Source organism: Austrofundulus limnaeus, unplaced genomic scaffold (assembly GCF_001266775.1).
Source record: "Austrofundulus limnaeus strain Quisiro unplaced genomic scaffold, Austrofundulus_limnaeus-1.0 Scaffold558, whole genome shotgun sequence".
NCBI lineage: Eukaryota > Metazoa > Chordata > Actinopteri > Cyprinodontiformes > Rivulidae > Austrofundulus > Austrofundulus limnaeus.
In genome coordinates, this window is record NW_013952960.1 from 169,266 (window position 1) to 185,092 (window position 15,827).

General features: G+C 39.2%; 1 protein-coding gene across 4 annotated transcripts in view; it reads right to left on the reverse strand.

The window, feature by feature from the left end:
* kif21a (kinesin family member 21A) overlaps positions 1 to 15,827 on the reverse strand; it is an 86,191-nt gene that overhangs the window by 11,086 nt on the left and 59,278 nt on the right. Inside the window, exons 14-27 of one of the 4 annotated variants that reach the window (XM_014026491.1) lie at positions 14,585 to 14,773; positions 13,974 to 14,173; positions 13,781 to 13,888; positions 13,623 to 13,691; positions 13,348 to 13,493; positions 13,101 to 13,245; positions 10,519 to 10,713; positions 10,254 to 10,355; positions 10,007 to 10,172; positions 7,720 to 7,740; positions 7,001 to 7,058; positions 3,733 to 3,787; positions 3,449 to 3,642; positions 2,941 to 3,060 (exon numbers count right to left, since the gene is read on the reverse strand). In XM_014026491.1, coding sequence (XP_013881945.1) covers positions 2,941 to 3,060; positions 3,449 to 3,642; positions 3,733 to 3,787; positions 7,001 to 7,058; positions 7,720 to 7,740; positions 10,007 to 10,172; positions 10,254 to 10,355; positions 10,519 to 10,713; positions 13,101 to 13,245; positions 13,348 to 13,493; positions 13,623 to 13,691; positions 13,781 to 13,888; positions 13,974 to 14,173; positions 14,585 to 14,773 — 1,768 coding nt within the window. Of the gene's footprint in view, positions 1 to 2,888; positions 3,061 to 3,448; positions 3,643 to 3,732; positions 3,788 to 7,000; positions 7,059 to 7,719; positions 7,741 to 10,006; positions 10,173 to 10,253; positions 10,356 to 10,518; positions 10,714 to 13,100; positions 13,246 to 13,347; positions 13,494 to 13,622; positions 13,692 to 13,780; positions 13,889 to 13,973; positions 14,174 to 14,584; positions 14,774 to 15,827 lie in introns of all 4 variants that reach the window. The other 3 variants (XM_014026494.1, XM_014026492.1, XM_014026493.1) reach the window with 3 other exon arrangements.

The following is a 15,827-nucleotide window of genomic DNA, read 5'->3' on the forward strand; positions in this document are numbered from 1 at the left end:
GGGGGGGGTTGGGCACTATGATGCAGTTTACTTGGCATCTGAAAATACATTTACTCAAAAGTGTTTTGAATCTGAAAAGAGCTTCACTGAGTGAGTAGTGGAGCTCAGCAGTTTCAGTTTCACTTTCAGTTTCACCCGTTGTTTGCTTTGTTGCTGCCGAGAGCTTGCAGGAGTCATGGGCCGGGGTGTGTGGGGAGTGGGGTGGGGAGGTGTGCTCCATGATGAAGTTCGGCTTAAAGACACGTCCCACGGGTGTTTCTGGTCCCAAAAGGTGTTTCTGTCCCCACCTGTTGTTTTGCTCCTCAGCATGGCTTCCTAAAAACGCTGCAGGATTTCTCAAACATGCATGAATGAGTCAAAGCAAGGCTTTGGGCATGTTTTTATGAGAGTATAACATTATAACATGATATAAAACTCAAAACAGTTGATTTTACATGATATTGCTCCTTTAAGCCTCTTGGGAAATTAGACAATTAGCATCTGAAAATTGTCAGAACTTGTCTCTGCTCTCCTCTTTAGCATCGGTTTCTAACTTTAATCCAACTCTGTGGCGTGTTAATGTCAGATTTACTTCACTCCCGCTTATCCTGCAAGACCCTTCGGCACGCCTCAGATCTGCTGTCATACAGCTAAGTGCATGGATGGCGTTTCTGGGACCTAAAAGACAGGAAGTGGTGGGCTGTTCTTCAGGTTTTTCAGTGACTGGGCTGTGAAGGAAGACGGGACTGCTGCCAAATAAGTAGCAGCATAATTAAAGTGTTAACAGTCTGCTGGCAAAAGAGTGGGAGGACTGCATGAGAACAGAATAAAGACGCATATGCTATAATCACGTCACATGGGAGGAACTGACAGGACGGCCCAACAGCAAAATGCACTTTTTATAAATGTTTATTTTTATTTTTTATTTAACAGACACACATACCTCTGGGATTTAGTGTTCTTGATTCAGTGAAAAGCATGAAGTCAGCTCGGCTTAACTTTAAACTGGAAACTATTTTGACTCGTTAATGCTGTCAAACTAAAGCCGTGAGAAAAACAGGAATAAACATCTAAAATATAGAGTAAAAAATCTAACAAAAACCCAAATTTCAGTGAACCTTAAATGATAATTGCGCACATAAAAAAGTGATGAGAATGAGGGGATTTGCCATAACAAATGTCACATTGAGCCCGAGGCTGGTGACAGTGTAAATGCCATGCTGAGGCTTGAAGGGGTTATTTTGTTTGGTGTCCTGCTTGTTTAATGGGCAAAACAAACAAATTGCTTTTTGCATTTATGGAAGGAACCTTTTTATTCTTATTTATTCCTATTCAAAATTAAATTCTACAAACAAACAAATAAAAGCATATTTAAAAATAAAATTTGCATCACATGCAGGACTTGTACCATTTGTTCACATTGCGTTGTGGCCACATCCTAAGTACCAGCCATGCACTGACACTGAGTTTGTGCATCAAAAATGCAGAGTGAATTAACTGTTGATGTCGTTGGTTACGCACAACTGAAGCCAAGATCAGCTTGTAATACTCTGACATTACTTATAGAGCTTAAGTTTGTTCTCTCAGTCGATGTGAAGCAAACGTTAGAACAACTATTTACATGATACACTTCATGATAAATTTAACTCAGAAGAATTTAGTAATCGCACCAAGACAGAAAAGTGAAACGATCAAGAAGAGAAAAATAGATCAGAGGCAGGATTGAGCCATGAGCTGATGCAGAATGTGAATAGAAACAAAACTTACAGTAACCTCTATTATGGCTCTGAGAAGAGTCATAATATTTAAGTTAGAATTAAAAAAATAAGTTTAAAGGGATATTTCATGTTATGAAGAATTAATATCTTTAAAACTTCGAATTAAAAAAAAGTTTTAATTCTGACCAGACTGACAAGTTAATGATTACTTTATAAGTTTTATATTGCTGTCAGTTCTGAATTATGCAGTTAATTTAGCTGAAATGTTTTAAATTTGATGCTGAAAGTTCTCCACCAGGAGTGCTATAGTTAGCCACTGCTAACGCTGATTGTGTTGCAAATAATCACAGAACCCCAAGTAAATATCATGATGTCAAACTGGCAGCAATGTAAAGACTAATAAAATACTATTCGTATGAAATCTTTTAGATCAGAGCTGTTTTAAAGGAGACATATCATGAAAAATCCAATTTTTTAGATGTTAAATGCATTTTGTACCTCGAGTCACTAGGAGTGCAGAAAATTTTAATTGTCTCTCCTGGTGCTCCGTAGACATCTTTATATTCTTTTTGAGTAACGTTTCAACAAGTTCAGTTTTCTCCATTTTCTATGACATTTTTGGAACCATTGCGTCAAATTATTTGAAATTATTTACGATGGAACTGCCAAAACCCCTTTATCAGGCTGAAACGAACCAATCTGAAAGCTGCAGGGCTCGAAGTGTGATCGCCTCGTTTGCTTTTACAGAGACAGCCTCAAAACGAGTTGATCTGAGACACGCCTCAGAAAAGGGGTTAAAGAGGGGCTTGTGGAGTTACAAAAAGGAGGAATTCAGACCAAAGCATTGAAGTTCTACTTTATATCGACCCCCAAGTGAATGATTCAAATGTGAAAAAGCATTTAAAAGCATTATATGTCTCCTTTAAGCTGACAGCAATCCATTTCAGTTTCGGCCCTGCTCAGATTATGTAAGCTCATTAAACCAGTAAGTTTTAAGCATTTTTTGTGAATGGGGTCATTCAAAAGGCTAAACAACAGGAAAGATATTAATTGTTCATTAAAAAAAAACACTTAGTATTTGAACAATATTTAGGTTTCTTGGTAAGGCCATCAGACAAGATGCAAAGTATTATAGATGCTTTCCCAAAGCAGGAAATTGACAAAAGATTAGTAGCATTAAAGAGAAGTTGCCTTTCTTTGTTTCAGCTCTGCAGCCACAGTGTTGGCATCAAGCTCTTCTTACTGTTTAATCTCCTTGACCTTTGCCCTGTCAGCCGCTGCTTGTGACTTGTCATAGGTCTTCCTGCGAGAGAGCGGAGAAGGCTCCGGAGCTTGCTTCTCCAAACCTGGCCTGGAGCCAGAACTGAGCGTTCGGTTTGACCAATTTATCCATGAACAACACAAAAGACAGTACACACAAAATTATAAAATAAAAAAAACAACACATAAATGCAACAATGAACACAAAATAATGGCAGGGATGAAGAGATGAGCATGCAGTAAGCAGCTTGGTTAGGAATTTGCTTTTAGAGTTTAAGTTGAAATAATTTAAAGAAGACCTTTTTGCAGGTGACAATAAAGAAGCTGTATGAAAATAGATATGTGCCCATCTCTTCATGCATTTACATCAAAGCACTCATTATTTGGAGGTGTGGCCCTTTATACAGATGTTTGTAAAGGATGCAAAGCAAATAACTAAGAGAGGACAGTGGAGCGTCATTTGTTAGTAAGAGTGCTGGGCGTGGACTTACATGCTGCCCATTTTAGAGGAAAAGCCAGGGGAGAGAGCTGTGTAGTCCCTGACTGATGAGAAGTCCATGTCTCCACTCCCATCAGGTGTTTCAGGGGGCTGCAGCATCGGACCAGCGAAGTCTGCAGCTGCGTCAGGAGCAGAGTCACTATTGGCGTACAGCAACTCCATCTGAGTGGTGGTCCTTCTACGAGCCTGTCCACCAAAATTACAAAATAAAATACTGGAAAAACAGTGGTGTTTTCTATAATATAGAGTGTAAACACAAAAAACCTCCTAAAATACCTTATTTTTTGTTTTGGTCTCGCCACAAAGTTTCATGAGGTCTGATGTCAAAGCGCTGTAAAAGGAACACAAGACTTTTAATGCATGAATCAAGAAATGCACTTAAAGACTTCACATATAATCAAACAACTCTCCATACATCACTAGCCATCAAGAAATCTACCCTGGACAGAGCCTACATGAAAAATCCATTACACAAAAAACAGACAATGGGATGTCATATCATATGAATATTAAGCTTTACTTTAGTTTATTTAACAAGGAGCAGGAACATCAATGAACATCAGTTAGCAAAAAGTTAGCAAAAAAGCTACTTTTTATTTATTGGTTTTGGACGAATGTTACAAAATCACAAAAAATGTATATAAAAAACATAAAAAAACAATATAAAAGAAAATATATAGTTTTAAAATCAAAAACAAAATTTAAACAATGACTAAACCCTCAATCTCAGTCAGTAAGTTGCCTTATATACTAAAAATTATTAGATATAAACGACTTTAGTAAATAAAAGTACAACATACAGTAAAAAATAATAAATGACCAAGAACTGCCCAGAAAAAGACCAACAAACATTAACAGATGGCCACAGACAGCAAAGCGACCTCAGTAACCTGAGCAGAAACCATTTGTGACACATCAGATCAAGGACTAAGTAGGGTTTGGTCATAATAAACAAAGCACATTTTCATAGGCCTGTTACAATAACAAATGTTGCAGGAAATTTATAAATTGTCTCAGAAATTATTGTGATAAATTATATTGTTTGGAGACTATTTTAAACTAAGAAAATTATCCTCATGAAAATATTTAGGTCCGCAACTTCAAAAGCGCTTGTGCAACAGAAATATTAGCAGAAGCTAATCTTAAAGCGCAGGTTCAATTTGACACTTACTAGCTGGCTACAATTGATGTGCAATATATGCACAATGCTGCCCGTTAGTGGTGTATGAACCCTTGTACAGCTTAATTTACAACTGCCGATTGCTGGGGATCTGATTTCCTTAAACAGACCTTTGGCTCCTGGTGTAAAAATTAAAAAGTTGTTGAGGATTGCCTGTTCAGCTGCTTCTTTGTCTTTGTCTTTTGTTTGTTGTAGATTTTTCATTAAAGAAGCATCAATAAAGTAATTTTAAAACACTGTTTATTGGAAAACTGAAGCGATGCATTCTGGGTACATTTGTGATGGGAAACGAAAGCATGGAGAACAGGAAACTAGTATCTTCCCTTCAAAATAAAAGCTTGGATTTTAGTTTTCCATTGGATTCCAGTTCACCTGAAACTCAGATTGAAGAAGTCTCTTGGAGGAGAAACGAAACGTTTCACTAAAGAAGAACCCATCCAAAAGACCTAATTATTTTTTTCTTTTTGATTTTTTTCTACCTGGATTACTGAGATGCTTCAGGACGTTTTCCCTGTTGCTCCAGTTAACCACTAGATGTCTGTCTTCGTCAGCATAAAGCTGAAAACATACTCCCTGCGAACTGCTGACGTCGGCACGGGTTGTCGCATTTAAATGACGAAAATTACGTCACCGGGCTTCGCAGCGTCGTGTCAACAGCCCCTTTTGGCACAACCCCCCGGCAGAACTTTTGACCCCCCTACCGTGTCGGCGGTAATGTGTGATTGGTCTGAAATTTGTGGGCGTCTTTGTTTGTGCTGCGCTTGGGGGAAAAAAGAAAAAAGGACGACTCTCTCCCAGACTAGAAAGCAGAGTTTTATAAGATGGTCAAACTGTGAAAAACATGGCTTGTTCGTTTGTTCTGAATGCGCTGCTGCAATCGGTAAAAAAAAAAGTGGGGGGGAAAGCCCCGACTCGCTCCCAGAGCCGACACCAGGAAGTAGAGTTTTATAAAGATAGTCAAACCGTGAAAAACTCATGAATGGAGATAAAACAGACGTTGTGCATGGAGAGCAATCTGACTGATAAAAACTGTGGAGCTTTAACCAGGACAGATGTGGATAAATACTTCGGGTGAGTGAAGAGTCTTTTTTTTCTGCAATGATCGTCGGCTGTTGCGGGGGGAAATTCCATGCAGTGATGCATGGTTCAGCGAGAGGGGGGTTTCCTGAGCTCGGCGTGGGGTGTCTCAGTGACTATGAAAAGTCTGTGCGAAAACGACTGCTGATCAACCACGTGACCGCGCGCCGACCCGTCGGCGTCGGAGCGAGTTCGACCAATTACGTAAAGTATTGAGCTCCAGCGTTTAAACTTTATTTTTAAAAAAAGGGAGCTCTGATTGTAAAGTAAAATAAATCAATACATACAAAATTTTAGTACGGATTACAAACATTTCCTGTTTTGCTACTGCTTTCTTGCTACGTAAGCAGACAAAAAGCATTGTGGGAAAAGAACCCCGACCGAAAGCAACAGTCTGCAAGAATGTATACCTGCTCAATAAGTGTGTTTACCTGGGCGGGGTGCTGTTGGACAGATCATGTGTGTTGTGATTCATTGACAGCCATACCTTCTGCTGTTCAAGATAATGATGACTGTTAATTAGTTATTAGCGGTACTGCATTTTAATTTTAGAAAGCACAAATCTGCTTATGAATTATAAAAATTAGTAAGACCCTAAAGCGCAAACAAAATATTTAGGTCTGCGATTAGCGGATTTGCGCTTTAGCGGGCTGGTGCCCACCACTGCCAAGCCGGCACAATTTATTCTCTGTGTCTTAATTTACAAAAGTTTATGAAATTTATTACAATGTGTTTTTAAAAAAAAAAGAAAACTCTTGGCGGACCCACAGTTCAGCATGGTGCCTTCAGTGCATCCTGAGGTGTTGCCAGCTGAAAGAAGCTGTCCGAAAACCAAAGGCTCTGCGACTCTATAACATTTTAAACAACTTATGACACTTTTGGAAACCTCCATGCTGAAAAGAGGGGGAAACAAAGATAAACAATAATGACAATGAAAATAAAAATAATCAACCTAATTTTTTAAAATCAATCTCATTTAAATTTATCATATGAATAATTATCGTGACATGCCTCCATTTTCAAGTTCTTGGCATTTTAAGATACATTTGATACCTAGATCATCCTGATATGAGTGGTTCCAGAGATATATGATTTGTTGTACTAATCAGGAAGATCCCTGAAAAAAATGGTTTGAATCCTATTTTGTGTGCATTCGAATGAGAATTTCTTGAATTCATTTCAAAATTGGAAACCTCTGATTTATGTGGATATTGAGACGTCCCAGCTGGTAGTGAAATAATAGAATAAACCAGCATAACACAACAAAGAAAATAAGCAGAAACTTACGCTCCCTCTGCCAAGGGACTTTGAGACGACTCATCACTGCTGCTGTCGTCCCCATTTTCTGTCAAATGAGGTCAGTGAAAAACATTAAAACAGAATTATAACCACAATGAATGTTGAGAACTTTCTTGAGAAGAATGAGACGCCATCTTAACTCATTTAAGATTAAACTACTCATCGCTCTCTCCATTTAGCTTTTTTTTTCTGCAGCTGCTCAAAAATGGATGTAAAACATGAACAAGAGAAGCAGATGAGCTCAATGTCAGAGCAGCACCATGCTGTTTTTTTTTTGTTTGTTTTTTTGCCAAACTTGGTCCTTGCTGGGCTACACAGGTTCAAATGAATGAGAAAAACAAAGGGGTTATTCAGAGAGATGGTGGTAAGGGACCTAGTGTGTGAAGGAGAGTTTTATGGGTGTGAGGAATCATTAATTTGATGCTCCTGATGGGGTCAGCCCACCTAAAGGGTCCGACAGAGCTAAAACATCCAGGTTGTGAGGGTCCTGTGGAGGGTTAGAAGGTGCTAAAGCATGGAGGCTGTAGCACACATGAGCAAAGCCGAGGATTGTGTCCAAGTAGAGAGAGAAGAAGAGGTCAGCTGACAGATGGAGAGAAGCCTGATTGCACTGCACCTCATGCACCTGCTTCAGTTATGTTGAGTTAGTTCTTGGAGTGCAAAGAAAAGAAACCATGCATTCATATTTCTAATGAGGTTTCACTTACCAGTCGGGAGGTTACCTAGCTCTGTAAAAAAAATACGAGAAAAGAAAACATGGGGGAACCAAAAGAGGCAATGCACAAAACAAAAACACAGTCCCCCAAAACTGGAAAAATAAAACCACTAAAAATAAATCCATAAGTACAGTGAGCCTACTGGTACATTAAACACAGCGTACTGCTGAACAGAGGCTGGCAAAAACAGGAGGAATCAATTAGCTTGTAATAATTCACTGGCTTAATGCAGCAGAACAGTTCTGATGGTCAATCAAGAGTGCATGTACAGCTTACATTTCATTTCATTTTAGTCTAAAATTTGAGCTGTTAAAACATTGTTCAACTGAACCTCAGTTAAGGTTTAGCACAAACTACAACTCCAAGATACATGTATTCACACATAACAGTAAGCCTCTCCCAAAACCTAAAAAAAAACTGCCACTCTACACTAGTGCTGGGCGGTATACCAGTTCGTACTAAAAAACATTTTTTATTTTTGTTATGAATTTTCTGAATTCCAAACATACCGGTTTAAATAGACTGAACACGCTCTGAACTGTTTGTGAACCGTTTCACGGGGGACACTTTTCCTTGCAACACCGCTATGTGCATTATCATAAGCTGTATCCAAAACGAGAGGCTGGGTCCTCCGAAGGCCGAATTCGTCGGCCGCATACGTAACAGCGCCGCGACGAAGGACGTCCCAAACCGAAGACTCCTCCGATGCGGCCGACAAATACGTCCCTCCTTTGGCCTGAATTAAAGGACTGGTCCGATGGGTCCTTCCCGGCCCAGCATATCCCATAATGCATTGCAGCCAACCGGAGATTTTTTTTGCTAGTAATGGTGGACAAAGCGAGAGAAAAGAATATGTTTTAAATAAAAATATGGTGATATAAAAATAAAAAATTTCAAGCAGTTGTGTTTTTAATACTTTTATCGTTTGTACAGACATATTTTTAAATATTATTTTTTGTCGGAAAAAAACAAGGTTATATAGCGAAATAAACATGCACGACGGCAGGTCCATTAGTTCTTAAAATATTACGTTTAAGTTAATTTTATTGTTTTATGATATTAATAACACTGATATATTGATATTTTTCTAATAATTTTGCTTTTGTTTAGCGTCACTAGGCGTCATGACGTACGCCGGGGTAAGGATGGGAGGCGAGACCGTCCAAATTCACAGCCTCATTTTTCCAGTCTTCATGGTCTACCAAGTACCCGGCCCACCCAGGGGAGGCTGGGTCCTCTGAAGGACCCAGCCAAGCTAATGTTATTGTTGGAGCAGCTTCTCAACAACTGGTCACGGGTGGCAATTTCACTGCTTATATTGACTGCCGTTAAGAAAAAAAAACTTTACTGCTTTTGCCATCACTGAATGTAGAATACACCTCTTTAGTGACGTGAATGGATAGATTTCATGCGCAATGTAAATGTTTGGAGACGTTATTGTGCTTTATTGTGAAAAATCTGGAAGCAGTTTGTACTGGGTTGAGTTGACCTGTTAATTTTCCTTAAATAACACAAAACAATAGACCCGATAATGATCTATGCTCAACCCTGCTCCTTCACGACCGTACCAAACTACTGTCTACAACCAGGCAAAGAGGAGGGAAATGGTGACACAGACAGAGGTACAATAAAAGAATAAAGTCAAGAAATAGTTCCTGTGTTGCAGAAAGAGAATAACTTCACCTGACTGTGGTTTGTTGATCAATAAGCAGAGTTTGTAAATTTTATTATCAGCTGAGCTGTGATGAAAAGAAAAACACAGTGAAATACTCTGATACCGGTATAATTGTTGAAAATACTGTGATATAAAATTTGGGTTATACCGCCCAGCACTAGTTTACACTAAAATTGTATGACTAAGAAAAACACTTTTAAATTCAGTAAGTTGTATACAGAACTATGGAGATTTTAGGTTGGTATGCTTTTGGGCAACCTGATTTATGTATATAAAATACAGAATCATCTGCATACATAGCAATTTTACAATGGCTTCTCTGTGAATGGTGAATTTGATTAGAGTTTATTAGAACTTATGAATCAGTTGCGTAACGAGTCCAGCTTCTATTAAGCAGAAGGCAACAGGCAAGAGCATTTGAAAAGACCCAATCATGCAACTAACCAGTAATCCAGTCCATTTCCTGAAAAATACATACTGTGTGATTGTGAAGGTAACATACTTACAAATATATCGAAACTATCCTGTAAAAGAAAGCTTACACCACCATCCCACCATTACAGAGACTTTCACCTCTACTCTCCAACATACAGCAGTTTTTACCTTGTAGAGCATTTCCTAACAGTGCATCCAGCTCTGGGTTGAACTCAGCTTTTTCCTTCAGCATGTGGAACAGCAGCTGGTTCTGAGTAGCACTGGTGATCTCAGTCTGCTTCAGCCGGCCCTCCATGACCTTCACCTGGGACTCCCGCTGAGCTGCCTGCAGACCCTGAGGAGGTCAAACAAAAACAGCAGTTATGATAAAATGAAGTCACGAGGTATTTCATTATTTTAATTTGAGGGTTGATACCTTGTTAATTGCCATCGACATGAAATGATCCAGCAGGAAACGAGCTTCAGCCAGACTACAAGAGCCGATCACAGCAGAGACATCCACCGTGTCGCCCTCCTCCTGAAACACAAAAAAATATATTAACGTTCAAATGAAATTCTGTTTTTTTGAAGAAGAATCACCCAAAACAACTCAAAAAAACCTTGGGTTTAGGAGCAAACTTTACAACAATAAAATGAATCCGTGCATTACATCAGAGCTTTCTAATCAAACACTTGCATACCTTAGTTTCCTCCATCTGCATGATGTTGGCCTGACAGTCTGCAATGCTGTCGTTAATGTAGTCGATGTTGGCAGCCAACGCATCCACTTCCTCACTGAGAGGAAGCACCGCCTTCTCTGACTCCGCCCCCTCTCGCAGGAGACGATCCCTCTTCCGGATCACCTTCTCTTTATGCTTCGTCAGCTCCTCTCGTTGCTGTATGTTAAAAACACCGATCAGAAGAGCTCTCCGCATGAAGTGATTTCTAAATTTGATCAATTTTAGAGCTGATTGGGAAAAGAGGACAAAAAATCTATTTTACTTTGTTCATAAAAGTTATGAAATTACCTTCAATATTTACAATTATATAAAATCAACCACTGGAATAACAACTCTGATCATTTCCTTACCCCAGTTTAACTCAGTTTGTAAAAAAAAAATCTTAATGTGAGATTCTATGATTTACACAATTTTTTTTGGTAAATACCTCTAAAAATACCTTGCAAAAGGAATTTAATGTTCTACTGAATCACAGCTACCGGTATTTGTTATATTAGTGAAAGAGAAATAACAGACATTGTTTTGTTTCTGTAGCTATTTATTTGTCTTAAAGTATCTGATATTTGTTGTACTTCAGTATTAAAAGTAAAAGTATTGAGTAAAAGTGAGCAGTTGGAATGTCCAAAATGATATCTATTGGGAGGTAACCTCTCAAAAAAATAAATAAATAAAAAAATCCTTTTGTCTTGCTGGAGTGTGACGAGATTTGTGTCATTTGCTGGTGTGATGGATTGTACAAACCAATGGGGGTCAGAGTGTATATAATTATACTTTTCATTCAACCACAGTTACATTCACTATATCTAGGAGGTATGATTTATCTGGATAGTTTTTAAATTTACATTCTGGGGTCATTTTGGGGTCAAAGGTGAAGCTCAAGTAAAGTGATCTTTGTGGCTTGAATCCCTTTCTTTGGATTGTACACATAAGTGGCCGATCACTGAAATTAATGATATGGTAAATGTCAAAGAGGAAGTCATGTTTAGACGTTGATGTTTTACATAATTCTCAGAATATTTAAGTACAAAACTAGAGGTAAACAGGTTACTACACCAGCTGAACTCTCTCAGTAATTAGAAAGCAAGCCTGCCCCTTGTCAGTGCAAGTTAATATCAGCTGGTTCAGTCCCAAATGATGGCCAGGTATCACACAAGAACCATCTGATGATGGGTAAAAGTAAAGAGCTCTCTCAAGACCTTCACAACCTTATTGTTGCAAAGCATAATGATGGCATCGGTTACAGAAGAATGTCTAAACTTCTGAAGGTTCCAGTGAGCACTGTTGGGGCCATAATTCAGAAGTGGAAAGAACATCATTTCACCATAAACCGACCACAACCAGGTGCTCCTCACAAGATTTCTGACAGAGGAGTGAAAAGAATTATCAGAAGAGTTGTCCAAGAGCCAAGGACCACTTGTGGAGAGCTTCAGAAAGACCTGGAATTAGCAGGTACGATTGTTTCAAAGAAAACAATAAGTAATGCACTGAACCACCATGGCCTGTATGCACGCTCACCATGCAAGACTCCACTGCTGAAGAAACAGCTTGTTGAAGCTCCTTTAAAGTTTGCTGCACAACATTTAGACAAGCCTGTGTAATACTGGGAGAATATAGTCTGGTCAGATGAGACCAACATTGAACTGTTTGGATGCCAGAATACACATCATGTTTGGAGGTCAAATGGCACTGCACATCAGCCCAAAAACACCATACCAACAGTGAAGTTTGGAGGTGGGAACATCATGGTGTGGGGCTGTTTTTCAGCATATGGTACTGGCAAACTTCAAATAATTGAAGGAAGGATGAGTGGAAAAATGTACAGAGACATTCTTGATAAAAATCTGCTTCCATCTACCAGGATGATGAAGATGAAACGTGGCTGGACATTTCAGCAAGACAATGAGCCCAAACACAAAGCCAAGGAAACTCTCAGTTGGTTTCAGATAAAGAAACTAAAGCTGCTGGAATGGCCCAGCCAATCACCTGACCTGAATCCAACAGAAAATCTATGGAAAGAACTAAAGATCAGAGTTCATAGAAGAGGTCCACGAAACCTTCAAGATTTGAAGACTGTTTGTGTGGAAGAATGGGCCAAAATCACACCTGAGCAATGCATGCCACTAGTTTCTCCATACAGGAGGCATCTTGAAGCTGTCATTGACAACAAAGGCTTTTGTACAAAGTATTTGATAAATTTCAGTAAGTGTGTTCAATACTTTTTCCCTGTGCCATTCCACATTATTACAAATAACTTCATTTCTGGACATTTATGGTTTGATTTCTTTGTATGTATGGATCACTTGGGTTGTTACCGACAACTGGTGAAAATTTCATGTCATTAGCACCTCTAGTAATATATTTACTGAGAAAAATGGTGATGTGTTCAATACTTATTTTACCCGCTGTATTTGTATTTTGTTATTTTACAACACTGCTGTCTGGTATTCCACTACTAGCATCTACGGCTTTCTTTTCTTTATTTTCAAAGATTAAAAAAAAATAAATAAAGCAAAGCAAACAAACACATTACTTCCTAACTTCACCTTAAGGAGGCGGTTCATGTCGGCCTCCATGTTTGAAATAGTCATTCTCTGCATGATGACGTCTGTGATGCGCCGCTCCAAAGTCTGCCACTTGTTGCGAGCAATTCTTGTAGAATAAACTCCTCCTGAGCGCCTGTAAGAAGACCTGGCCACATACAGGTGGATACACAGGAAGAAGTTCAGACGTCCGCCTGCTTCAGTTAGAAACTTAAATAATCACTTTAACACGTGGCTGTGCCGGGCTCACCATGTGCCGTTTGGAGCAGTGCTGCTGGAGGAGTACATACGTCCAGAGGGGGGGCGGTGGACAGAGTCCTGAACTGGTTCTGGAAGGTTGACTTTCCTGACCACTTTACCTGAGGTGGGCCTGACCTGCCTCCTGAGAGCAGTCACCTGACACAGAGCAGAAACAGAAGACAAGTGGGTGAAATTTAAAACTCATAGAAGGGATGGGGGGTCACATTATTACAGATCTGTTCATTTCTTTTAGATCAAAGTAAAGCCATTCTCCCAGCTGCTCACCTCCTCAGTCTTTCTCCTCAGGATCAGTTCCTGCTGTCTTTTCTGAGCTTCAAGCAGCTTCAGCTGATGCTGAGGAAGAAACATTAAACTAAACTGTAACTTAACAACCAGAGCAAGTTACCATTAAACGACTGGTGGAGAACGTCCTCGCCACTGACCTCTTGCCGTCGCTGATCTTTCTTCAAAGAGGCAATTTCTCGATTCCTGCGAGACTCGTTCATTCGATTTTTCTCCTGCTGCTCCTTCATTTGTTTCATGAGACGAACCTGAACCAAAAAGAAAAAGGATTAAACATACCCCATCATTAAGATCTACATGTGAAGTAAAAAAATAAAAATAAAAACACCATACCTTGGTCTTCTTCATCTCCGACACGTCCATCTGAAGCTTCTTGAGCTGCTTCTCATACTGTGATTGGTTCTTCAGCAGGCGAGCGTGCTCCTTCTGAGCAGACTGGAGCTTCTGAAGCTCCTTGTTCATGACGCTCAGCTTCTTTTCATACTCCGCTTTGATTTTACGAGCCTTGTCGTCTGAGCCAGTTTCCATCGAATCTTTAAATATCCAGCACATAAAAGTGATTTATTAAAGAAAAAAGAGATGCAATAAAGCCAAAAAGTATTTTTAATACGTTCTCACCACAACCGTGTTTGATCTATTACTCCTTTGTGAATCTAAATATAAACAGTTCGTGGATCTTGGCAGATATTTATATTTTAAAGTTATTCATTTCAAGCACAAAACTTCAAAGGAGTCATGATTTGTTAGTTTGTTCTGAAATCATTCTTCCAAATACAGTTAAGACACATTTGCAAATGTTCTTCTGAGACGAGGCCAAAATATTCAGAGCAAAGGCTAAGATAAAAAGTGCACGTGTGCCATCTGCTGGATGCTTTTATTCAGCTGTCAGAGCAGAGCAGAGCAGAGCAGAACAGAGCAGACACAGAACCTCAGACCTATCTTACTCATGTTTTGGAGGACCCGGTCCCGCTCCAGCTGGGTGTCTCTGATCTTGCACTGCAGCATCATCAGCTTCTGTTCGTACTGCTGTTTGAGCGTGTGCAAACGGCGCTGGCTGTTCTCCAGCTCATCGATGAGTTTCTGCTTGATGGCAATCTCACAGGTGATGTTGGCCAGATCTGCCTGGTAGTTCTCTGTCAGACAGGTCAACCACATTATAATACATTCACACAGAACAGGCACTTCTCTTAGTCTGGCTTATTTTAGCCCTGGGTACAAATCTAAATAACATGCTTTAGCAGTCAACATGAGTCAACGGTTGTTTTCCTTAAATTAGACAAAAACATAATGAAGTTTTTCTAATGCTTATACATTTTAAAGTAGTACTGTATTTTATGCTGCTTTGGTCCAATGAATGACCCAACTTTTGTCAAAAACAGCCCTCCTTAATTTTTATCGAGAGATTATTAAACAGCTTCATCAATGCGGTCTCAGATTATCAAATCAGAATATGTCATAAGATGAGGAATATAGCATGTGTTTAAAGCAGTTTACATTTGTAAAATGTCTTTGACATGTCTGTCATTCAAATATAAAAAGTCAAAGAAAACTTCTTTGCATTTAAGAAACTTGGTTTAATACATGACTTTACTCCATATTTTCTTTTGAATTTGGTTCAGCGAATGTAAAACAGGAAGTGACATAAAAGGGGAAGTCTTCAAGAAATAAAACTCTCTGGTCTTTGTTTATTGAAACATTATTTGAACTCTGACTCTTCTTCATCTCTCTGATAGAGACTCAAAATAATCTTAAGAATCATCAGATTTTTCTCTACAGTCGGTGTTGTTGGCTGCTGTAGCCACACTGTTCACATCCAGACATTCCCCTGTGACATCACTTCCTGCTACTTCACATATAAACATCTCAACAACTGTTCATCTCAGCAGTGTGAAAATTGTTTTGCAATTTGTTATTAATGTTTTTTTAATACATTTATATTTATTGCAAAAAGTTGATGTCTCATGCACTTTAAAGAACCTTTAAAGGTGCACAGTTTTCGACACAAGCAGCAGGCCGATGTGTGCGAACAAGACTGAGCAGCCCCACCTGGTGGAGACAATGAAGACTGCAAGGTTCATATATACTTTAATTCAGTGTTTCCCAAAGTTGGGGTCGGGACCCAAAGCGGGGTCACGAAACATCAAGGTGGGGTCCTGAAAAGATTTTCTGAACTAATTACATTTTTGC